The 26920-nt window shown below is 37.4% G+C and overlaps 1 protein-coding gene across 1 annotated transcript in view; it reads right to left on the reverse strand.

The window, feature by feature from the left end:
• Window positions 1-21041, reverse strand: part of rapgef5a (Rap guanine nucleotide exchange factor (GEF) 5a) — a 44285-nt gene extending 23244 nt beyond the window's left edge. Inside the window, exons 1-9 of the mRNA XM_088405303.1 lie at window positions 20639-21041; window positions 14190-14240; window positions 11508-11614; window positions 11294-11415; window positions 11032-11209; window positions 4478-4559; window positions 4342-4390; window positions 4170-4243; window positions 1840-2022 (exon numbers count right to left, since the gene is read on the reverse strand). Coding sequence (XP_088261429.1) covers window positions 1840-2022; window positions 4170-4243; window positions 4342-4390; window positions 4478-4559; window positions 11032-11209; window positions 11294-11415; window positions 11508-11614; window positions 14190-14240; window positions 20639-20782 — 990 coding nt within the window. The 5' untranslated portion in view covers window positions 20783-21041. The remainder of the gene's footprint in view (window positions 1-1839; window positions 2023-4169; window positions 4244-4341; window positions 4391-4477; window positions 4560-11031; window positions 11210-11293; window positions 11416-11507; window positions 11615-14189; window positions 14241-20638) is intronic.
• Window positions 21042-26920: the final 5879 nt, after the last annotated feature.

Consider the following 26920-nt stretch of genomic DNA (forward strand, 5'->3'; position numbering starts at 1 on the left):
ACATCACCATTTTTGCTATTTTTTTTCCAATGTTATGGAGCAACCCAGGGATCCCAAGGCTGGGCATAATGAAATCATGAGCCCGACTGATGACATGCGCTATATGTCAGAAACGCCTTTATAGAGGGTGTAAGCAGACTTCTTTCCGCTTCGTTTCTCGCCCTCGGGTAAGCGGAATTAGACAGTGCACGGCTTCATTAACTCCCCGCTCATTATGCCAGCACGCTGTGACTCTCCAGCTAACACGGCACCACTGGTGCATGAATATATGTACACGTGTAATCTACATAATACCGGGTAGGCTGGACTGTGAAGCGTTAAGTCACATTAAAGCTTTTGCTAACATTGACGCTGGCTGGTCAAGGGATGGTTATTTAAATCATATGCATGTGAGGAAATAAATGAGGTGGTTTAAAAGGAATAAAAGTGTCAAAAGCTATACATCAACAGTGTCATACCCATAGCTGTTACTCAATTACTTTTTATTACATAAATACGACAAAATGAAGGCTTCCTTAAATCGTACGTCAAGGATAATAGTTTGTTGAAGTTGCTGTAAAAAGGGTACCAAAAGTGGTCAAATCTCAACGTTATTATTTATCATGCATGACGGTTTAAAATGTTGGTACAGATTTTATTGAGGATGGTGAAAATCGATGCTCATGATTTCACGGACCACATAAAATGATATGGAGGGCCAGATCTGGCCCACGGGCCTTGAGTTTGACACGTCTGCTGCGCTTTAGAAAATCTCTCCACAAGTAATAAACTCTTTCAGTGCCAAGGAAACCTCTAGAGGGCCAGTATATTTCGCATTTTCACTCACCTTTCAAGGCCAACAGAATATTGTGTGCAACGTCTATGTAAATATGGGTGCTGCCATTGAAAGATTGACTTCCATTCTTCAGTTACACTTGCATGTAGGTAACGGCTGTGTTGTAAGTGTGGAAACACCGTCATCTAATGGTCACAGTTATCACTACAGTGCTCAATCAGCTTACAGTATTTTAGGTAAGCATTGGTCAAGTGTTTCAGTTCCTCTCCATAAAAAAACCTGTTTGATCAGAATTTTATGATTTAACACACACACACACACACGATGATGTAGGCCTGACAAAACAGCCATAAGAGTTCAATTTATAACAAGAATTATGAATATTACAGACCTCATTACGTGAATTTGGAAATGTTTGAAGTTAATTACTGAACCGTAATTCCTGAAAACATTTAAAAAGCCTGAGAACGACTTAGCACTAAATTGAGCAGATTCAGCTACTGTCAGAGTCATTATAACACAATTAAGCAATCAGTTGCTTTGTAATTCAATTCATTTGCTCTTAATTTGAAAAGAAATATGTACTGTTCTTTTTACAGCATTAAAATATAAATAAGATTCAGTGAAAAAAAAGTTAAATTCTCACGTAACCTTTTTATAAATTTGTAAATTTGTTTTTCTTCATAAGATACATAAAAAGAAGTAATCTTACAACATTGCTCTGGTTTTGGTTCTGAATATAGCGATGGGATTCAGCATCTTTTAAGTGCAGGTGCAAATATTTTCTGGTGGGTTACTGAGTCTCGGGCCACCCCAAAATCTTGTGAAGTTCTAAATTATTAGCCTCGTAAAAAAGCCGTTTGGGTCAAAGTTTAAAAAATAAAAACTGTACTGCATATATAAAAAACCTGCAATTGCTTGATTAACTTTAGTGTGACTGAGAAAAATCTAATAATTACTAAACAAATTCTAAGTGGTCCATGCATCCGTCAGTTTATCGGTATGTGGATCTGAGAGGAAAAAGTTTGGACCACAGCCAGACACGTGATGCAGCTTCTACTCACCGCTTGATTCCTGTCAGGTAAGCGGTAGTTGTGATTCTGCAGAAGCCGACATCCATCCTTGGCCAGACGCTGAACGGCCTCCAAGCCCAGTCGGCTGGTCAGCTCCTCGCGGCCACACACGCTCCCGCCGCCGTCTCCGCCACTGTTGCCTCCACCGCCTCGCAGAGCGCACACGCCGCCCAGCTGCAAAACGGGGGGCACGAACACGTATCTCAGCCCACAGTCCCAAGACATGATGGAAAGCGCAATAGCTGTTCGGTGGAAAGTTGGACCTGATCCAGAACTATGTGATAACTTTCACTAAGCCCATTTGAGGAAAAAGGACAAAAGTAATCCTGGGACGTTTTTTTGTTTTTTTTTTATCTATAGTCTTTGTCTCTAAAGCCTCATTATTCCAAATCACTCTACATTATACTCTATAATTCCCCTCTATCTGTTGCGTTTCTCCCTTTGTCTCCATGTCAGCAGATCTAGCAGAAAAAGTGAGCTCCAGCGATTATCAGCCTAAGTGGGCGGGAGTGTGTGAGCGTGTGTGTGTGTGTGCGTGCGTGGGGGAAGAGTGTGTGTCGACTTGTGTGTTGCTCTCCTCTAATCAGGATTTAGAAAGTTTAAACCATGTTAGCTTTGCTCAATTAAGCGCAAAATGCAACATTATGAATAATTTGGGACCTTGGGTGAATACGTCTGAGTGACGGCAAGTAAGAGAAAAAAATGTGTCATAAATTGTGAATGTCAGTGCGTTTGTTCTCCGAGGCGTATTATTAACAAGTGGGCCATGTTATTTTTTTAGGGAAAGGGAAGAAGATATATTTTAGCCATTTTCAGTGGCAAAAATTAATTAATTTGATAACCATTTTTTTTCCTCTGTAAAAGTACCTAATTCAATCCCCAAGATATATTTTTGTTTTCAAAGGAGTCAGACATTCAATACCAGGTTCTTATTTATTTTTGTTTTTATTTGTTTTCAAGTGTCTGGCTAAAGCAGGGTCTAAAAAATGAGACTAAATTCATGACATATAAATTAATTGTTTATATTAGTACTTGGGTACATAAAAATATCAGTAATTGGTTAAGGTAATTGATTACTTTTGGTACACTTTAAAGTAATTTGTAATTCAAGTAATCAATACCTTTAGTTCTTAAAATACTTACGTAATCAAATGCTTTAGTTACTACAGTACTAAAGTAATTGAATACTTACTAAAAAAAAATCAAGTCATTGATTTCTATACTTTTGTAAAGTCATTCATTACTTGAGTACTTAGTAATTAAATTTAAATTTAGTAATTTAGTAATTGATTCATTAATTCATTTAGTACCAATGCATTTGTGGACTTAAATTATTGCTTCAAAAATCCATGACTTTAATACTTATTCACCTAAAGCAATTGATTACTTCCGTACTTGAATCCCAAATGAGTCACTTTAGCACTTGAATCACACAAAGTAATTTGTTGTTTTGGTACATAATTGTCTGAAGTATTTGATTTATTAGTAATTCATTCATTTAGTACCAGCCATTGTTAGGCTCTCTTTTGGTCCACATTTGAAATAATGTCTTTGGTATTGAATAAGTTAATACGTTTAAAAATGCATTTTGCCATTTGCGGTCAACTGAAAATGACATCACATGCTTAAGGTAACAACTCATCACAGAACATCTGTTTTTGTTTTGGTCATGTGACATTGTAAGATGAACCTCGGTTGCTCATTATCTGAGCATTGTGCACCCGTGATTTCAATTTCAGTCTACAACAAGTGGCAAAATTCATTTGCTGCCATTGACGGCTATACACGTCAACGGTCCAAGAATAGGCTGGCTCTCAATAAATCCAAATTCGATTTTACTTGGGCTCGGGTAGTGAATGAGTCAATAGTATATGAAAAAAAATATTTAAGTAATCAAACAAATTATAGTCAAAATACTAAATGTCCCTTTGGGAATTGAGTAACCACTTCCCTTTGGGTCATGTAATAGTGGAGACTCACAACATGATGGCATCACACCCACACATTCTGTTTACCAGGAAAACACCCCCCTTCCACAGCTCATCTGGTGGAAGGCCTGATAACACACACGCCGCATGTGCATACACACGCACGCAACTGTGTTTGTTTTCATTGTGCCTCACACTGTTTCTTGATCCCTTTTGTGTTTCCACATTTGTGAAAACATACCCCACAGGAATTAAGTTAGACACCCACTGTTTTTATATTTGTTTTCCACCATTGTGTACATGTGTATAGGTTGATACATTTAAGCAAACAAAAAGTATATGATGGTCCGGCTCTTTTTCGGATTATTATTGAAGGAATGGATGGCCGTTTACCGGGCTAGACTCTGCACTTGGTGAGTGGACGTCCTGCTGGCTCGTCTCCGGCATGTCAGAGTCCTGCTCTGATACTGCAATCAGAGATAGCAATCGTGTAAAGATTTGATTTGTTTTTTCCTGTTATGTTGTCACAATAGAGCAGGAAAATGAATGTTTATAGCATATTTACAAGCTTTGCGCGTCTTCCGGGCAAGGGCGGCAGCCAACTCATTCTGTACCTAAAGAAAAAAAGCGAGAAAAAAAATGCACAGGATAAAATACTGCGCTGTGGTCATTTCCCAATGTGCACACACTCATTGACTTACTGTGGATGTAAGCCTTTCAAGAGCTTTCATTTGAAGGATCTCACTGCAGACATCCCGGTTTCCTTCAGAGTCCTCCTCTGACCTTGGAGAGACAAAAAAAGACAGCTTCACTTATTTCATTGGATTCTGATTAACGATTGACCACCATATCCAAACAACCCCTGCATTACTACAAGAACATTTACAATATTAATACATTTTGCAAAGTTTTTCAGAGAAGTAAAAACATTACATAAAATAGTACTGTTTCAAAGTCTTGGTCTATGTGATCAACTGTTATTGATCATTACAAAACAGGTGAAGTGTATGCATTACTCAATTGTTGAGGTACAACGTTAAAATAAAATGTAATTTTTTTTTGGTGCATATTTTTGTTTTCTTGAGTTTGGGAGTGTGGCTTAAACAGTGTTGCAAAAAGGGTGTCCAGTATAATTGCCCCTGACCACATACCATTTTATGCTAGCATGAAACGAAAAACGACTCATGCTAGCATAGGTGCTAGCTTAACTTTTGAAATGCCAGCCATTTATAAGAGATCCTGTCAGCTAATTTTGAGCATTCTAACTGACAATAGTGTTTTTTTTTCTCATCTTACTGCTCAAATCAGAGCTGCCCATTCTCATTAAAAAAAATAAAGTTAGCAGTAGTAAATACGATATTTGATGCCAATTGATGTTGAAAATACAACTTGGTAGGGTTCCCGTTGACGTTTTTTCAAGCTAATGGCACTCAGCATTAAAAGGGGAAGTCAGCCCAAAAACATTCGTTACATGATCCGTTATATGATCTACACAACCCCAAAATTATAAACATGACATTTAATTATAATTGTGTGTATGGAATATGAATTTAGCAGTACAAACTACCCATTTAATCAAACTCAGGGGGCGGCCATTTTGGCTCTTGCTGTTGACTGAAAATGACATCACAGTTGCTTAAAGTTCACTTAAAGGGATAGTGTGTAAGATTTAGACAGAAATTAATTAGACAGATTATTAGCATCAATTTTTCAATGGTCGATGCATTGAGTAAACTCACCCACAGTGTTTGAGAACTAAGGCCATCAGCTTGATTTTTTTAAGCCCGATTTTATATACCGTATTTACTTTTAATCATTCAAATTTGGCAGGATTTATGAGTCCGGTGGCAAATTCTGAAGGCATTTATACCCTCACGCGCACATCAGTCTATACACCCCGAAAGAGGTTTTCCACGTTTGGTAAATATGCGAAAATATAACTGCATATAATGTGTGATGTATATAGTAAACTATGCTATGTCCCACAGCAATAACACAAGGTTGTAGATTTTTGTCTTCAACATTGTCAGACTGCACCTGAGGGCCCCCCATCTAACATGTTCACTTTGAAAACCAGCATTTAGGATGGCCTTCCTTACAGCGCATACTGGCGCAGATGTGAGCGCACACCCACAGAACAAATTTGCATATAATTTTGATATCAACAAATCCCAGTGGAATGACGTGCAATCGCTACGGAGGAAGAGAGATGAGGCTGTGTGTGCGTGTGCGGAACTGAAGCAAATTGCTGGTTACGCTTTCCTATCAATGCGCATGGGTGTAGTCATAATTCACCGAAGCAAAATGCTCAAGCGTCTGTCAGTGGAAGAACAGAAACTATCAATTGTAACTTGAAGATTTTATATAAAGCAAAACTGCTTAAGATTATGTCATGGTGTGAAATTAACATCCATGTAGAGATTTGAGGGTTTTAACTGTATATTTTTTGCTCTTCAAAGCATCACTGATGGAGGATTAGCATGACGCCTCCACGTTTTTCATCAAAGTTGCCGCAAGGTGTATTCATCTTCAAAGATGCACCAACTAATCCCAAATAAAAGAGTATGACAATAAGACGCAAAAACAAACGCTGTTGTCACTGTCAAAAATCAATTCCTAAACCAATGGAGTGAATTTAGCATGTTTCATAATTGTAAATCCAAATTATTTATCATTATTTTTTATTCTTTACAAAGCCCTCTGGGAAAAGTGTGGACAACCCCGCCTTGGGGCATTGTGTATAATTCATCCACAGTGCTAAGATGATTGCAGTGGGAACAAGACGATTAAACATAGGTTGAGAAATAATTCATTTCGATGACTGGTGTAGTAAATTATCCAATGAGCTCAAAAGCATAAGTTTTAGTTAACACCTAGTGACATCTATATTTGCTCTCATATGTCAACACTCCAGCACTATTGCGCTATTACATTTATGCATATACTGATAAATTTACAAGGCCTAAATGATAAAACAACAATAATAATAAATTTGCAAGTGTCAGCTAGTCTAATATGTTGCATGCACCCTGGCATAATAAATGTGGATGTGCACTGATGCATCAGCAAACCCATAATTATTGTTTGGCATTTCATTACATTTATGCCTGAACATTATGGATGTTCAAAAAGGCACTTCGGGCGGCATGTGAGATTTTAACAGTGTTTGTGCAGGTCTCAACAAATCTAATTTAGTGCATTTTAATGTGGCGAAAAGAACATTTGCTTTCTTTTCAAATAAAGAGAAAAATAAATGGAACATGAAGCAACGGCTTGCTAAATTGTGTTTTGTGATTCTATTGCAAAATGTCTTCAACCTTCATTTGTTACGTTTTAAGGTGAGGAGCAAATTAATCGGAACAAAGGGTTGTACGCATTTATTTGGCTAGGTTTTATATGGATGTGCCTTGTCATTATTTTCTGGCATACCAGCCATAGATAAAATACTTGGTCATATGATTTATCTTCAGGAAACCTGTCTTAGAGAGCACACTAAAAACGTAGTTTAATAAATGACATAATCATCATATAAATCTAAAAATGCTTTGCGCTGGTGATGGTGTATTTAGTTGAAAAAATATTTCACAAAAGGTACATCGTGTTGAACGTTGAGAACTACTGCTCTAAAATAATCAATGGACTTATTACAGGATATCTCCTTTGAACAAAAAATACACAAATAACATTCAAAACAGTATATTTTGATTTACCCAGTGTAAATGTAGGTCTAACAAGCAGACGGACTTAGCAGCAAGTGTTTTCAAACAAAACAACTGATGTTCTACTCTACATCATGATGTTTTTAGGAGCGTCACATGAACCGGGAGGTGGGTGTGCGCGCTGGAGAGCCAGCAGGTGCCAGTAGCGCAAATATGCAGCAATCAAAGTGAAACAGCAGTCACAAGCACCAGACCGAATGTTGAACACATAATCGCATCAGTACTGAAGATCAACGCACATTTTTTGGGCCAACAGTTTGGATAAAAAGAGAAGCCTAGTTACTGTATATGCAAACATTTCGTCATGTTCCTATATTTTGAGACCATTTTACACTAGCTACACTACATATTTTTCAGTTGTTAAGACCGCACAGGATTTAGTCACACACTTTTTCGGGGAGGTCGTCTAAGTTTGCATACCGTGATTTCCTGTGACATAAAGATTGACAGTAACTGAAGGAATGATATTTGCAAAATACTTTACTGTAAGAAGAACTTTTTGCAATTCTTTTACAGAGTTTTAATGGAATAAAGCGAAAAAGGTTTTGTTTTTAAGTAAACAATGTTCATTACAGAAGGTCCAGTTTTAACTGTGCGATTAGGTCCCCCTATGCAGTGTTTTGGAACCAGGTGTTGATGTTGTTAGCTCTCGGACATCTGTGTCCAACTCCAGTCCTCGAGAACCGGTATCCTGCATGTTTTCCGATTTTCTCTCCCCAACACACCTGATTCAAATGATTAGCTTATTAGCGAGCTTTGCAGGAGCTTGAAAATGATCCTACTCATTTGAATCATGTGTGTTAGAGAGAGAGGATTCGAAAACATGCAGGATTCCGGCCCTTGAGGACTGAAGTTTGTAACCTGGCGCTCTAAAATATAATGGCAATAAAAGCAAAGTCACACGGATGATCATATATTCGTTATTAGCCTCTCTCAAAACAGTTGGCTCAAAAATAAACCATAATGGGCCAAACCATTGTTTGCAGTTAGATAGATGATTAACCCATAAAAAAGTCTCATTGTCTTTTTTTCTGACAAAACAATTCAATTTTGGTTTTTCTGGGTTAATGAATCCAAAAAGTTGGGTCAGCCCCTACATGACCCAATTCGGTTTATTTTTAACCCAACTATTCAAGGTTCACTGTACAGTAGAGTACAGTGACTGCACCTTTTCAGACAGGCACTGATGAAAAAGCTGATGTGGAGTTGTGTTTTGAAATGCCACATACATGACTTTTGTTCATTTATCTGAGTGACAGATTGAGTTCAGTGGCAGCCTCAGCAGGAATCCCACACACCGTAAAGGAAACGCAAAGAACTTTAGCTGACGCACGCCGGATACGGAGGGGTGTCACACCGAGGATTTAGAACTCGGCAAAGGGATTTGGATTCGTGATGGAATTAGAGGATGATATTGGAAAGAGTGTGAGGGAATATAACGCATGTCGCATGAGCAAGCGTGTGCTTGCTTCAGTGCACAGCACATCCACTAACTTGAGGGATTTTTATTTTTTTTCCTCAGAATACAGTCAAAAAAAAAAAACTTTCATTTTCCATAGCTTTTTATTTTATTTTAGCTCAGAAGGCCATTTGTGGGTTTGTCCAAATTTGGCCGCCCTCGGTGTGTTTTAAAAATTGACACAGCCCCTGACATTGGCCTGCATTGTAGTAATTATTTTTGAAACTAGGATGGTAAGCAGGGAAGAGGATGAAAAATTCCTTTTCATAATCACGCAACTCCGACATAATTTGTCCTAAAATTTCTTTTCAAGGTGTCCCAGTATGGACATATAATTCATATATGTTCAATAAATCTTTTTTCTGAATTATTGCACGTGTTGTTGGAAAAATGAGCCAAGTTCGTTGTTACCTGAGCTCAGAGCAACTGTGATGTCATTTTTAGTGCACGTATGAGACACCTCCCTTCAATACAGCATTTTCTTTCCCCTCAATGCAGCCTCTACAGTAAACCATGCGCACGGTTTATCAAACTGAGCAAACGGATTACTAAAGTGAGCAAACCGATTACTAAACTGAGCAAACGGACTGACCGAGGATGTTATTACTATTCCTGATACTATTCCAATTCAGTATTGTCTTTATTACTTTGTGAGATGATTTCCACACTCAAAAAATAGTTTGTAACATCATTGGACAAAATAACCCACCTCCGGGTCACACTGACCCAGAGACATTGTTTTTCCTGAGAAATGAACTTAAAACGCTGCATAAAATGAAATATTGGATTTGGACTACAGACATATCGGACAGATTTGGGTGATTAAATACGCCCTGGTTCAAGGTGACCCAAGGACATTATTGCTGTTCCTTGCAAACAAACATAACAAGAGGGTTGGGGACCAAATCTAGTGCAATTGAAATGTGTTCATTTTCCACTGCATCGAGAAACCAAGAATGAATTCCAGAGGGGCAAAAAAACATATATCAAAAGTGGTTCATGAGGTTTCATTTTTCCATCACCACTTAAAACAGTTTGACGTAAATCAGTCCATCGTTTGTTTTGCAACAGGGACCATTCAGTGTTACCGTCCAATTTTAAAAACATCAATAAAGCAACATCCGAGACCTAACAGAGCACCAAATTGACGTCAGTGTAAAAGTGGGAGCTGCGGGTCAGATCAATCGAGATGCTAATGTGCTCTTGTCTCTGTGAGTGACTGATGAAACCCAAGCCCGCACTGTTTTGGAGTGGGAGAAAACTTCGAGCAAAGAATCGTATACAAAAAATAGTATGATCTTTTCAAATTATAAGTGAATATAAACCAAAGTATATGTTTGGTACCAGACAAATTTAACAAGTGAAAATCAATGTTAATTCAATTCTTACCAGACAAATTTAACATCAAGTGGAAATCAATGTTAATTCAATTCAAATAGAAGGAGTAAATGACACAAATTATCTTGCCATCCTAATTGATGAAACATTATGCTGGAGATAGCATATAGAAAAAGAAATATGTGAAAAACATCTAAAACTATAGATATGCTGTAAAAAAACAAGGCATCTTCTAAAAAAGCCATTATCATATACATTATACTGTTGCTTATTACTCCCATATTTTACATATTTTGTGGAGACATGGATGATACATATGAAACAAACTCAGACGATCTTTAAACACCAAAATATGAATTATTAACCACTGAAATTGTATAGAAACAACTAACCAATTGTTTGTCACACTAAACACTATTAAATTCTACGAATTAGTTGAATGTAGGTGTGTTAAAAAAATCAAAGGCAAGAATAAAAATAAAACAAATGTATGTTTCAGTAAAAGATATTCATTTATGGAAATATGAGATATAATTGAGAGGGTGTGAAACCCTTACTAATTTTAAAAAGGGCTCAAAAAAATAATGCTACTTATGCTGCTTATTGAACTATTATGTATTGCTGTTTTTGTAATTGAGCTTATTTTGACGGAATTTGTGTTTATATGTTGAACAAATCATTTAAATCAGAAATAAGTGGTCTGTGCATCCATGTAGTCAGATTTTAGCTGAGGACTTACGGGCTGCTGCTTCGGTCTCCACAGCGAAACTGAACATACGGCGCAAGTTGGAGGAGGAGCCTAACAGCCTCTGGCCAATCGCCTTCATTGGCACGAAACTCGCAGGAGGTCGAGTCGCACTCCTCAAAACTGAATTGGTAGTAAGTGTTGGAGTCGGAGAAGACAACTCGCTGGTCCACTGGCAAGACAACACACAGATGCTTTTCGTTTCTTGGCGAGAATTTATTCCGGGACGATATTTTTGGGCTAACTTTCTGTTTACCAGACAGGAGGACTCCCAGCTCCAGCAGCACCTGCCAGACGCGCACAGCGGTGGTCCGACAACGCACGTAAACACATTGCTCGCACAGCCACTGCACCAGCTCCACGCCCACATAACTGCGCCTGTCAAATACACAAACTCGACTGTCAGGTCACAACTGGGATCTACTCGGAGCGCTTAACCTGTGCTTATGCTTGCTAACGGTCTCGCGTACCGTATGATTCTGGCCAGGTGGATCTTGTCTTTAGCTGGGTATGGTCCATGGGAGAGGAAGCCGTTTCGCACAGCCCGGCCGGCACATGGAAAACTCTGAGAGCATGACTGAAAAAATGTAAGAGGAATCGAAAAAATGAATACAAAACACACGTATTTGGGGTTTTTATTAAGTTATTTAACAAGCTGCAATAAATACATTAAAAAAAAACATTAATCCATCAAATAGAGATGAAATAAAATTAATGTACTGTAAATTTCATACTATAAGACTCAACTTTTTTCTTGTGGTTTGAGCCCAGCACCATGTAGTCCAGTGTGCTTACCTGTGTATTTTTTTTTTTTTTTTTAAGCCAGCCACCAGGGGGAAATCCACCGGTAAAGTGTGAACATGATCAAGGTGTCAATTTATGCAATTATGAAATAAAATTGGGAAATAGAACGGTAAAGATGTAAATCTACGGATGTTTTAAAAAAATAATATATATTTTTAATAGTATGAAAAAAATATAAAAATTATGTATTATGTAAAAAGATCTTGTATAAAGGTTTGTCATATGTGTAATATAAATACAGTACATATATATACATACATATACACATATACACACACATATATATATATATATATATATATATATACATATATATATATATATATACACTGTACATATATATGTGTATAATTGTATGTGTGAGTTATGTGCATTGTGTTTATGTGTTCAATAAAATAATCAATCAATCAACCAATTAAACAAAGCGAGGCAGTAAAAGACGCTATCAAAGTATTGGTTTTGAATTGGAACTGCTATTTTACTTTATACTCTACCTATACAGGCCGCCACAAAAACGTCAAACAAAAATTAAAATAGATTTTTTTAAAAAAATTTTAATATATACCTACATCTTATAGTCCGGTGTGGCTAATGTGACTGTTTTTTTTTTTTTTTTCAAATTTTTTTCTGCTGCGGCTTAGTCTGAAATGCACAGTCATGGAACAATACTCCAAGTTTGATTTACTAATTCTTAATTTTAGGTGCTGTGCTCCCGTGAGGACTTGAGTGTGCCTTTCTAATCTGCATGACTGTAATGTGAATCTTAGTCTTATCCTTCATATTTTGTCAACACTGCGTATTGAGACAACAAATGCAAATGTGTTTTAGAGCTTATGTTTATCCTGGTAAGCACGGTGCTTACTGTGATTGGTGCATCGGCCCGGTAATGAAGATTTAATCCTGTGATTCCCATCACCAATTTATATTAGGTACTTAAAATGTGACACCACACATGGCAAGACACTGTCAAGTTTACACTATATATCATTGATGTCAAACATACGGCTCGGGGGCTAGATGTGGCCGGCATAGAGGTTTAATCCAGCCCGAGAGATGTTTTTCAAATCACCACAACTCCTGAGCCGTTTGCATTAGCAACTTAATTCCAACAAATTTTGAAATCACAGAAGCGGAGCTTTGTATCAATACAATAAACATTACGGTAGCTGCCATCTTTTCAAGTGCTGAGGAAGCGGAAGCGGTGCGTTATAGTTGTAACAGAGGCTGGATGTATCTTATTATGTGTTCATATAAGTATTTTATGAAGGAATGGAAAGAAAAAATCTAAATTAATTTCAGGAAAAATGTTATTTGAGATATATACTGTATAAGGGAACAAAGTGTCTTTTAATATTAACTTCATCTTTATTTACTGTTTGTAGTTATTTGTCAGTTAAAAATATAAAAAAATAGGTATATCTATGTATATATTTATATTTAAGTTAACCCCTGCTTTTTGCAGTGAATTGGGATCAGGCCAACGCACATAGCAAAAATGTACATATAATAGATTGTGTTTAATTTATATAGAATGATTTCTAGCATTTCGGCCTGAGAATAGATTTTCCTCCATGTAGCCCCTGAGCTGAAATGACTTTGGCACCCCTGCTCTATATGATCACAAAAGTGCAAGTAAATGCCAGAAAGAAAAACAAAACAAAAAACATTGGGTAAATATTGAAATGTGGTGAAAAATCTTCACATCAGAGCTTTTTGAATGAAGGTTCTCCTCAGTTAGTGCTCAAGTAAAACCTTTGGCAAAAACAGGATGTTTATTTTAGCTTTGCACAGCAGGCCTTAAAAGCTTTTTTTCTTGCTGTAAAACGGATTCCCTGATACTGCTTGACGCAGCAAAGCGATGTCTGGATTCCGTCAAAGTCAAACTGGCCGACATCACACGCCTGTCTGCTGCGGCGCTACGACTAAACAACAAATTAGTTGAGTGCGTCCAGATTTGACGAATGATGCCACTTAATCCTTTGCTTTTGTTGAACAGTGCTTTCCTTTAAATTCCCAAGACAAAAAAAACAGAAAATAGACTTGCTGCAGTATATTTAACAAATTGACTTTAAGTAGTAAAAATGTTAGGTAATAGTGACATTGATGCTTGAAAAAGTCACATTTGTTGAGGTCATCACTACCCAGACTCAGCACTATCGATCAGCCATGTTTAATCAATATTTCAAACACCCCCCCTTCCTAGCTCAATGTTTTTGCTGCAATTTGCAAAAATGGCCTAGCGTGAATCGCAAGGTGAAAATCCGCACTGAGCTCATCTGTATTAAGGCTAAACAAACACAATGTGGCATGATGACATCATCCGCGAGTGTGTGCGCGCAGGCCCTCACCTTATTTACCGTCGGGCCAGCACTCGGTCCGGGGATTGTGTCAGGTGATTGCTGTTGAAAAATGAAACACACACAGCTATGAGATCTTACACACACACACACACACACACGCCCGCGTGTAAATACACTGAATCAACACAGGTCCAACCTGAGAAAGACCAGTTTTTCAATCCCTAACACATTAGTCACACTGTGTACAACACGATAACCTCAAAACAACCGCGTCTCATTCACCTGTTAGCGTGATTCACCTTCCTCAAGAGGGCACTTTTGTGTACACGATGACTATCTGACCTAAAAATCTGTGAAACGTGACACTCTTACTCTCGCCGATACAGGTAGGCACAGTGACACTGTGATTACTATTCTTAATGATGACTACCAGCAGACCATGTTGTATAAAGCCTTTGTTGGGCACACCCAAGCGACCTCTAATTTCACACCAGGAAGTAGGCACTTAATCTTTATGGATTAATATGGTGGCAACTGAGTTTATTGACACACTGAAGTGAAAAGGCAGTCATAAAATGGATTTCATGACATAAAATGTCACAAAAACTGCAGCGCTAATAATGAAAGAAAAGGTTAAAGACTCCGTAAAGTGAATTCTGACATTTGTTTGGCACCACTGCACTTTTTATAAGTGCACTTTGAAAACTGTCAAATTTGACCAATATTGGGTCAAAAAGGGTTGACTCAACTTTTTCAGGGAGATGAATAACTTTCCCTTTTGATACAATTATTTTTCAGAGTATAAAATGTTTGTTAAAAAAATGATTACGCTTAAATCAGTTGGTCAAAAACAACCCAAATTGGGTAAAAATAAATAAAAAATAAAAGGAAAAAAAGACTGGCGCTACATTTTGGGTGCCTATGGATGAATGGATAATGGATAACTTCAAAAGTTGGGTTGTGATTAGACCGTAACAAAATTTGATTAAAAATACACTTAAAACATTTAGGTTGGTGCCCTATTGATACAATTGTTTTTAGAGACTATAAAATGTTTGTTAAAAAATACTATACTTGAATCAGTTGGATCAAAAATAAGCCGAATTGGGTTAAATAAAAAAAAAAACAGACAAGCCCTAGGTTTTGGATAAATGGATGACTTAAAATAAGTTGCTTTTAGAAAAAAAAAAAACTCTTAAAACAGAATTAGTAAACATAACTTGGAGTTTTACATCATCACGCATTTCCCCCCAAAGATGCAGACGAGTTAAGAGACGGGAGATTTTTTCTGATTGGACAGAATTTGGCGTCACTACTGCCACCTAACGCTTGGAAAGCCTGTAAATGTATTAAACCGCATTATGCGGATTGATGCACCAGGGATTTTTTTCAATAAACAAAACAAACGTAGGCAAGGCCTTAAATATGGTTTTCTTGAATCAAGCTTGACACCACGCAGGTTTGTAGCATAGATGCTAGCCGCATTTATCGGCGTTAGAACTCCAAATTTCAGAACACCAGTGCTGTAAAACCATCATAGATAACTAACATTCAGATGATGATAAATGAAGAGATTTAGAGATCATCAAAAGATGAAACAACTGAAGGCCAAAGGCAATACACTGGAAGGGAAGATAAATGCACACGCTTCTGTGCAAAGGGAGAAGAAAGAGCGGTACAGTATGCGTTCAAAAAAAGTCAATGAATATACATGACACGGATACGAGCGTGACAGATGGAGAGGGAGTGAAATGAGCTGAGGAGGGATCGTTTTAATTGTGTTCATTAAAAAGAAAACGCAGAACACGACGGAGACAAGGAAAGCGAGACAGAGGGAAAAGAGAAAAACGGACTAGTTCACACTGTAAGAGACAAGGGACTCAAAACATCACAACAGAGGCTTCAAATCCACTTTGGAACAATCACAGTATGAGATGCTTCTCTACAGTATTGTCTGCTAGCATAAAAACAAGGACTAGCAAACCGACTGGCTTTCTGCATTTTAGCATTATTTGAAATTGTTCAAAACATGACTTTGAAGTTGTATGTATATACTGTAATAGGAAATATAATACTGTCAAAACGGGGACCCGAATTATACACTACATCATTTGACCAATTTTTTGCCAGCATTAAACAATATGGTCACTGTATGTTGGCTATGACCTTCGACACCCACATCAAAAACGAGTGGTTTAGCAGATAGTGAGCTTTTTTTTGTTTGTTTTTTTAAAGAGCTTTGAAAATGTTCAATTGTCAATCCCAGTTCACCTTTAAAATCAGACAAAACAAAACATATATTGACATGTTATGTAGTTATACTAGATTGTGCTTAGCTAATGCTAATGCTAGCAAACAATGCATAACGACAACATTGAGGCTAACGCATATCAAAGAGCAGATTTGTGCCGGGGTTATTTGCATTAAGAATGTTTAAACACAACTGTTCCAATACAAATTGATATTATAGCGAGGTTTACAAGTACATTTAATTCATCTTCCGTAAAAAAAAAAAAAAAAGACCATTACTGCATGTTACAATTGCTGTAAAACTTCCTCATTTGTGCCTGCTTAATTGTGTTTTACTGCGCTCTAGTTGCCAAGTTACGCAGACAACGAGCTAAAGGAAAAAAGATCTTTACATTCTATTTAATTATATTAAAGTATATCATTATAAACTATAATTTCCTGATTAATTCAGTACCACAAATGATTATAGACATCACAGATCAACTTGTATTGGTCTGGCACAGTCATTGTCAACTGTAGAGGAAAAATTAACTGAGCTGGCAGTAAATGAATTGAAACACATAAATATATACATACACACACGCACACACACATACATATACAATTTTTTTTCTTTTTTTTTGGGTGGGGGGGTACAACAGGTTAATACGTTTAAGCTATAATCATTTCAAGTCAGAATAGGGTTCGATCCTTATATCAAAATGATTTCACATCAAAGGGAAAGCATTTAAAGATGACACTCTGGAGCTGAAATTTCACCCAGATGGTGACATGTCAAATTTCAACCTGGCAGGACCATTTAGCTTTCACACAACCACTTGGCTAAAATACTGTAAGAATGATGCGGAAGACAATGACAAAATAAATGGTCAAAATACTGCAAAATGGTAAAAAATATACCAGCACAAAAATATCCAAACTTGATCAAATTGGAGCTTAGCAAGATCCATTAATTCTTACTGTGGTAGGATACATGATTTTTATTGGACAGGCACACCACGATTTTGACCTACTGCTGTACCTACACAACTCTTTATTTTTTATTTTTTATAACATACCCCTGGTTAATTTTTACCACCTACCTTTGACCTCCTACAAATGTAAAGATTAGCGCACTGGTCTTAATATTTGCACACGTTAATCACCATTGTAGATGAAGTGCTTCTTTATACTTGCTCTGTTTTATTTCTCCATTTCTTGGCCTTTTGTCTAGTCCAAAGTCTGCTTTTCTCCTCAGCTATCTCACAATTTCACCATCCGGCTACTTTTTTTCTTTTTTTTTACTGTACTGCACACTCAGGTCTTTGTGATGGGGCTTTGATTCCCTCTTCTCCCCAAAACACACGCCTCCGTCACAGGGGTGCACATTTGTTGTCAGCCGACAAGAGGGATGAGGGCTATAAAGCCGGAGCACATGCTGACACGCTTATCTGGGCGATGACTTCAAAGTGTGTCTGGGCGAGCGAAAGAAAAGAGTGCGGCGGCAAAGCGTGAGGTCATTATCTATGAGGGATGGGTGGCTCACAGATTTGATTGCAAACAACGCGCGCTCACACGCAGGCGTTCCCACTTCTGTTGACTCCCTGACAGATCCCTCACACAAGAAATCAAAATGGAAACATCAAAGCGGAGATTAAAGAATAGGCTAAAAAAAGGTTGCTAACAAAGCCATATCATAAACTTTAGGTTTATTAAGTCAATATTTACATAAACACTACCATATTTTCTGCACTATAAGGCGCGCCGGATTATAAGGCGCACCCTCAATCAATTACATATTTTTTAACTTTTTCCATGTATAAGGCGCATCGGATTATAAAGCGCACCCTCAATTAATGACATATTTTAAAACTTTTTCAATCACAACATAGTAATGCTCAAAGGAATAACAATAATAACTCTCAATAGCATAAAAACTCAATGTCAATTTGACCAAGCTTGTTCAACTGTAAACACACAAAAGAAACAGGTAAAGCTTACTTTATCAGTTCGTTCCCCATCTACCAATCCCAATCTCAATATGTATCCATTTATAAGGCGCACCTGATTATAAGGCGCGCCATTAGGTTTTTAAAAAAATTAAGGCTTTTAGGTGCGCCTTATAGTGTGGAAAATACGGTACTTTATGTGTGAGTGTTACTATTCAATATTTTCGATGCTATGACTGAGCAAGCTTGAATAATTTCATTTGATTCAACCAAAATGGCTTGACTTGGCGCACAATTTGCTAGATTTTTTTTTCCAAATAAATTGCTTTCTTCTTGAAACTTGAGGGTTAATACTTGAACTTTGGGATGGATGGATGGATGGATGGATGGATGGATGGATGGATGGATGGATGGATGGATGGATGGATGGATGGATGGATGGATGGATGGATAGGCTTGTAGAACACTTGATGAATGGATGGCGATAGACATACAGATGGATACATCTTGCACATACTGCATGTGACTTCCTCCCACCTCTGCAAATGAGAACTACATTTGGTGTGCAGTGTGACTTTCCTTTCATCAAATCTTCATCTGGGGAAGTTTCCTCACGGGATAACATGAAAGACAGCTCAAGGTTTGAACTTCTCCACACACTTGTGAACACACTACTTGGTTGCCCCTGATAAAATCTTGCATCCACATGCTAACTTGATTTCTCTGGCTGATATGTTTGTGTGGTTTATGAATTTCAGAAATTGCTTTAATATACACTTCCTCGTTACTTCTTCAGCATGTACTATTGTTAATATTACATTACAAGTGTGTGAATTTGCATCTGTTTTGTCTTTCATAACCCAACTTCTCTGTATCCTAAATTAAAGAATAATGCAACGAGGGCTGCGAAATATTGCCGGGAGACCCTATAACATATCAAAGCTCTGCTGGATGTACCACGGGAAATTGCATCAAGAAAACACAACTTCTTAAAGAAGCCACAATGATTCCAAAAGACTTTTTAAAGAACATATCAAACATTTTTAATATATATGTAAATGTCCTATTGTAAGACTGTGAGTCATTTGCCAGCAGCGATGAGTCAAGCAAAAGCTAATCATTGTGACGTGAAGATCCATTTGCCCTACAACAACTCATCCCATCAAATCATCAAAAATGAATCTGTTTCCTGTTTTGTTTGGTGTTGTTGCTTTAACACACTCTCTCTCTCTCTCTCTCTCTCTCTCTCTCTCTCTCTCTATATATATATATATATATATATATATATATATATATATATATATATATATATATATATATTATACTGTTGTTGAAATTAAAAGCGTTAACTTTAGAGGATGAGTTCAATTTTATTTATTTATTAATTTGATTGATTAACCTTAAACAGATTAAAAAATAAAAAGGGCAAGTAAAAGAAACATCAATCAATCAATCAATAGGTATCCCAGCACAATTTATGTATGTCATAAATTTGCATGTCATGACAATTTGTGTTGGTCATGTCCTTTTTAGGAACTAGGTTATTTGTATATAGTAAAATCATGTAATGCAGCCAAAATTAAACAAATCAGTAAAAAATCCACCTTTTAACTTCTGAAAATTCTACACACTCGTGTAAAAATATATATATAAAACTAATAAATACAGTTTTTTTAATTTGCGCTTGCACAAATATACCCCATAGGAATATGGGATTAAAAAAAAAAAACAGCTACACTTTTTAGCATTCAGCCTAAATGTACGGCAAAATTGTTCGCTCAAAATTGGCAGTTTAAATGAGTGTATAAACGTATTTACCAGTACAGAATACCATGCAATACATATCTTATCATCTTAGGTCAAATAGATCCAAGACAGCAACCACCATTGAGGATGCGCCTGCAGCAAAACTTATGATCCTCAGTGATGATTTCATCACGTCATTTCAACTGGCACGTCTGGGCTGTCAATGATAGATGCATTTTGTGTCAGTTTCCTTTTTTCCCCCCCACACACCAGGGACGACGATGAAATTCTTTGACAGTTTAACCGAATCTACGGATACGTGCAACACACATTAGTGAATATTGCAAGCGTGTGTGTGCAGTATAACCCGAGGGTGGTTGCCTTGACTACCGGAGTGTGAAGGTATGGTGTCTTAGCAGCAATTCGAGTAATTATAGACGACATCTCCACACAGAGCCCCTGCGACAGTCACGCTTGGGACAAGTCGTGACTTGGGTACAAAAAAGCAACCTCAGCCTTGCTTCAGATCATTTGAGCGTGCAGCATCAAACGCGGAAGGACGGAGACACTCACGCTCTTCTTGCGCAGGTGCAGCCCGTGTTTAAGTAGTCCCGGCAGGTCCCGGATTTTGTGCTTGAGCTGAGCTTGGTCCCGGGCGCTCCGGTTCCAGCGCAAGCCCGCAAGCAGGCCGTCCTCTGCGGGCTCCGAGTCGTCCATGACGCCCGCCCGTCCGGACGCGAGCGCGTGCGTGTCCTCGAGTGGCTCCTCAACAAGCGCACCGTCGCCGGGGCCAGTCCGCCATTTCCCTCCCTCCTCCCCCCTTCCCCTGCCCCTTCTCGGTTCGGTTGTTCTCCTCCTTCCTGCGCCTCTCGCCGAGCAGCGACGTGCATCTGCAACGTCAAGGGTCGCGCGCACGTTTAACGAGCACTTCACTTGTTCTGCAGCGCGGCACACCTCAGTTTGGCGAGCGGCGTGACTAGGCGTGCGCGTAATTGTGATGTGGTGCGCGCACTTTCGCCACTCAAATGGACGTCATTGCAATTATTTTCCCCTATGCGCTAAAAAAAAATCCTGTTCTTATTTTGGGCGGTGGGATCCATCAAATAAGTGCACAATTACTTTATAATGGCTTGTAATTGGGCTTGGCTGCCGTAAAGTAGTTCTTTTGTGTATTCTTTTATGTTTACTTTCACGTTTACTTTCATGTATACCAACTTGTTCATCCTTTGAAGAGGCTAATCAATGACCTTGTTTGAGGAACAATTTTATAATTTTGAAGTTATTTATTTAAAATAATAAATATTTAAAAGTATGACAGGGCCGGGGACGACGAGGTGAAATTTTTACATTTCATTGTTGTACTATTTTTTTTCCTTGTACACAGTTACAATGTGCCGAAAACCCTTGGCCGAAATCTCGGTTTGTTTGTTTGTTTTCCGTGATTTTTTTTTATAGCCATTTGAGAAAAACGCAAAACAAGCTTTCGCAGCGTATTATTCCATATAATGTATTTCACACTTCAAAACGGTGAATTTCGTACAAAATAATCGCGGAAATTGAACACTTGTTCACATTGTTCGACACTGCTTCTTGATTTTTCAGTCTTTTCTGGCTACCACGTAACGTTTTCATTTTTCAGCAAGTGGACAGTACTCAAAATTAACAATTGTTTTTCTTTAAATATCATCTGTTTTATTTATTTTAAATCCCACTGTGTGCATTTGCAATTTGTTGCAAAGTGATTCCTTGTTTAGAAACATTATCAGAATAAATCTAAATTTTAATTGACACTTAATATAGCCAAAAGGTCTAATTGTACGTTAGCCAAGCTAGATATATTTGTTTTAAATGCAATTCGGAGGAAACAATTGTGCTGCCCTCAGAAGTCAGAATCAAACCTTTACTGTATTATAAATATTTGATACAATATTAAAGTGATATGGAGTCTCTTCTTGTGTTAGCATGAAGCAAGCAGAGGGTATATGTGGGTGTTTGAATACACAAAGTGCTTATTTATATTTTTTATGTTTAGTATGACAGTAACCAACAGTAGAAAATGGAAATAGCCCGAACAACTTTTTTTTTTTTTTTTTAATATTATTTATGGCAAAGTTAGTTATCTTCCTGTTTCTGCTTGGAGCATTTTTCAGTCAAGTGTTGTGGCAAGTGAATGCATAACATAGCATAATATTCCAATTCTTTCTTTAAAAGAAAAAAGACTGGTTGCATTCACAGCATGCTTTGGGTTATTGTCCATCTGCACTGTGAAGCAACACACAATTACTTCTGAAGCATTTGGCTGAATATGAGTGGATCATTTTGATTGACAGGCGTCCTACTACCCAACTAGCTTCAGTGACAGCCTGATGTTATCGCCAAGAATGATTTGTGACTCCGTTTTTTTTTTAAATCACAACTTAGCATTTGCAGTTGTGAAACGTTTTATTCTCATGTGAGTATCTTTCAGTCTGTATGTTTTAACTTATGAAAATGGCTTAAATCATCACACAATATCTGCACTTCTATTTAAATAGTGTGAGTAGTTTCGCCACTTTTGCATAGATAAACAAAGCTGGGCTTTTCTGTGTGTGCTTGGGGGGGGCTGCTATACATTCCAGTTTAACCTGAAGCAGGCGGCAGGTGAGTTGAAACATGAGAGGGCTGTTTGGTGTCGTTCAGACCTAGTGGCTCCATGTCTTTTAAAGGTAAAATAATGTCCATTTTGCTTTCTTCCAGTTACAAATTTTCCCGGACGGCTTGTTAAGAAGTAACAATTCTGATGTCCAATGTGGAGTTTGCAATTTTATCTGAATTTGCACCAGAAGCGGGGCCTTGAGGTTCCGCGGGGCCGGAACCAGGGCCTCAAGCTGCCGTTAGGACAGAACTGGTTCTACATCACCTTCCCACCGTTGAGGTTGAAGGTTCGGGGTAATCTTCTAAATCAGAACAAATGGAATCTATGAAAATGTAGGCACAGATTAAAGCATAGCGAGGAGGATGTTTTCCCACGGACAGCCTTTGATGAATCTCACTTTGGGAACTTGCTGCAGAATGAGGTGAAAATACTTAACATTTCAAGTGATGGTTTGAAAGTGATTTCTGAAGATTTCTGAAGGAAGCGGAATTTGCCACTGCAGATGACATGAGAAGCTGTGTAGAGTTCATCTCCAGTGCACTTGTATAACTCGGCTGTCAGATCAACTTATCTGGGACGTAATATGGGATAATTAGCCTATGCATGTAAATATATATATATATATACAGTATATATATATATATATATATATATATATATATATATATATATATATATATATATATATATATATATATATATATATATATATATATATAGATATATATATAGATATATATATATATATATATATATATATATATATATATATATATATATATATATATATATATATATATATGCGTGTGCACAAGATAATTGCATAGCTAATGAGCATTATATTAAACTGTTAAGTAATCGCTCAATGAGGGCAAACTAAGTAGTGTATCACCGTCTTTGAAAATCACTTAGCTGCTGGTCTTTCACACCATACTGGCATAAAGACATTTTGGAAACTTGAATGTTGGATCAAAGGAACCTTTGTTAGCTTAGCGCTAGCTAGCAAGCATGAAATGAGCAGTATATCACTGTCTTTGAATATCACTTAGCTGCTGGCCTCTAATGCAGAACGAGATTTTGGAAACTTGAATGGAGGCGTGGTGGAGCCTTCATTTGTTAGCTTAGCGCTAGCATGACATGGGTGACATTGATGGATTTAAAAGTGTACTAAAAGCGCAAACAAAAAAATACTCCCTGGGTGCGGCAAAATGGGTCCTAGAGATTAAAGTGAGTTATTTTTAATCAAAAAATGAAAGTCTTTCTACAAGATTGATACGTCTATGTTTCCACATCATCTGTTTCGTGGTGGTACATTATGAATGTTTCCAAAAAGTGAACGTGACAGCTTGGTTAAGTGCTTTAGACCAAGGGTTCTCAAACTTTTTGGAGTTAGGGACCCTTTATTGAAAATCAAATTTTCCAAGGACCCCCATTGAAAATCATTTAAGCCAAACAAAAGGGCCCGTTTTATTCACCAACATATTCAATTTGACAGCAAACATATTTGTTACTTTTCAGCCATCCTGAAGTTTACAAATTAAATATTGCAAATTGCACGCTTCCTCATAACAAATTGGGTCAACCCCTGCAAACAGGCTGCTGCCACATATTTGGTGACTAAATAATCAAGCGCTTTGTTGATGACAGGGGTCTATTTCACAAATTTCCAATTTATTACATTTTTTTAAATATAATTAACAGGTTAAATTGATTGCTTTATTGAAGAGTCATGAATATGTTCACAATTTTCAAAATTTGTCATTAATAACCCAGTTTATTTCTGGACCGCCTGGAGTCAAGCCACGGACCCACAAGGGCCCGCGGACCCCACTTTGAGGACCATCGCTTTAGACAACATGTTGCAGACAAGGTTACCATTATGATCAAATTGGATATATTGGCCTAGAAGTTATTTTTCAGCAAATATACTCTGAATCAAATGGATTTTGGAATTCGGTGGTTAAACCAGGAACAAAGAACACCAAAACTACAGATAAGCTCGATAAGGTGAGATCCAAATCCTCCTAAAGACGCCTCAAAATAAAACAATCCCCACAAAGTCTCTTTCATTTCTTTGGGCAAAACACGACCTTTATTCGCAGGCCTTCTTATGTTGGCTTTACTAAATTGCTGAGAAGAAGAAAAAAAAATAAGAAAAGGGAACTGCGACGGGAATTGTGGGGAATGATGAAATAAGCTGCTGGGTGGACCCTCGGGATTCTCCCGAGACCCGCCTCTTGTGCATACAGAGCCCCAGATGCACACACACAGCAAATAAACCTGATAATATGGCATGTTGAATAGATGATCCCAGCATAATATCCGCAGGTTGGAAAAGAGGAGGATGGATTATCGTGGGATGGGGGACACAAGGAACATGAGGGAAAGCAGGGAGAGCGAGTGAAGCAATTACCATAGGAGTTGCTAAAGCCTTTCATCCTCAAACTGTCACTACGCACACACACAGATACACTATGTATGCAGTGCCATCATTTTTTTTTCCTCCCCCAAGCCTGCGTCCCGCATACAAACTCACATCTGCACACACACATGGTCAGACATCTTCTTTTATCACACACACACACACACACACACTACTCGGAGAATGCTCTTCAAACAAATGCACTCTTGATTAAATATTGAAGAGTGCCCGCCTGAGCTTATCTGAGCCAAGATACAATTCCTCTTATGGATTTCAACATAGAAAAGGAAGAGGACAAGTGAGCTGAAAGCAGCAGGCCACGAGAAAAAATATCCAGCGCTGCCTTGAAATAGTTTGCGCCGTGACCTCGTTGTAAAAACAATTTATATTTTAAATAATCTTTTCCCGCAGAAATGAAAGAAAATCTCTATGATCTGTCCAAACTTTTGACGAAGATGTATAGTTTAGTAAGCCAAAATAAGAAAACAACATATTTAACTTTATAAAAACGTGGATTCGTGATATGAATAAAAAAAATCGACCAATTTTTGTCATATAATCATTTGAATGGTTGCTGTGAGCCAATGTTGGCCACTAGAGGGCGACTTGAGCACACGAGTCTTTCAATGAGATTGAAAACGTGTTGAAACTTATCAGACGCTAGATGTACCTTATTTCAAAAGTAAAAATCTTTCCAAAACGTAGATGAATGGCTGAAGAGAGGATCTTTGCGTAAGAAATCGAATTCGTTTCCTAAACTGACCAAATGTCAGTCACAACCAAATTTTAATTGAATTCAGAAACCGGAATTTTATTTTTTGAGAACTAAATGTGGGGAAAAATGAGTTTACAGTAAAAAGGCAAACTTTGTTTTATTGTGATTAATTTCTTAGAAACTAAATTACATATTCATCCTAAGGTTTCCTTTCAAGTTTAGTGGACTTCAGTTCCAACCGAACAAATTTCGTGAAGCTACATATGTAAATACGTAGATAAAATAGCTATACTCTCAGTGCATATATTCAATATTTTTGTCCCCCATGTGATGAACTAGTATTAAAACGTTTGACTTTTTTATGGCCCCAGTTAAATCTGCATGTGTGTGTTGTACTGCCCTCAAGTGGACATGGTGCACACAAGCAAAATAGCAGAAGAGAAGCAACTGTGGCTAAAGAAAGATGGATTGCTAATTAAATTCTATTCATTTTAGTGTATGTTTTAGTCTGTGCGTTTGTTTGTTTGTTTGTTTTTGGGGGGGGTACATGAAGGCTGGGTTTTTGCAGGTATCAGAAAATCTGATCAAATGATTTTTTTTTTTAAATACCATGGTAGGAATATCTTTTCAAATTAACAGCAAATGAATTGGAACATTAAGCAACATATTGTTAAATCGTGATTCCTTTACAAAATATTGAATGCCTTTAGTTCGTTTTATAGTTAAAGTTATAGTTTATAGTTTAAAGTTTTATATGGATGTGAATTGTCATCAATGACACAATTTTACCAGCCAGAAATAAAACAGATGAATGTTAAACAATTTAATTTCTGCTGCTGGATAAAATAAGCCTAGGGATAATGCTACAAATTTGAATAAATGAGCCATCAATGGCTCAGTACTCTGCTGTTATTCAAAAGCCACAAATAACACAAAACAAAATCAAGTTTCTATTTAAAACAAACAATAGAACCTTTCAACACACATTTAATGCGAGTGTAATAAACAGTAAACGAAACCAAAAAGGAACCAAACTTCCTTTTAGGTATTTTTCACTGATAATGAAAGGGCAAAATGAGGAAC

This window comes from Hippichthys cyanospilos, chromosome 21 (genome assembly GCF_059441005.1).
Source record: "Hippichthys cyanospilos isolate Australia breed blue-spotted pipefish chromosome 21, RoL_Hcya_1.0, whole genome shotgun sequence".
Lineage (NCBI taxonomy): Eukaryota > Metazoa > Chordata > Actinopteri > Syngnathiformes > Syngnathidae > Hippichthys > Hippichthys cyanospilos.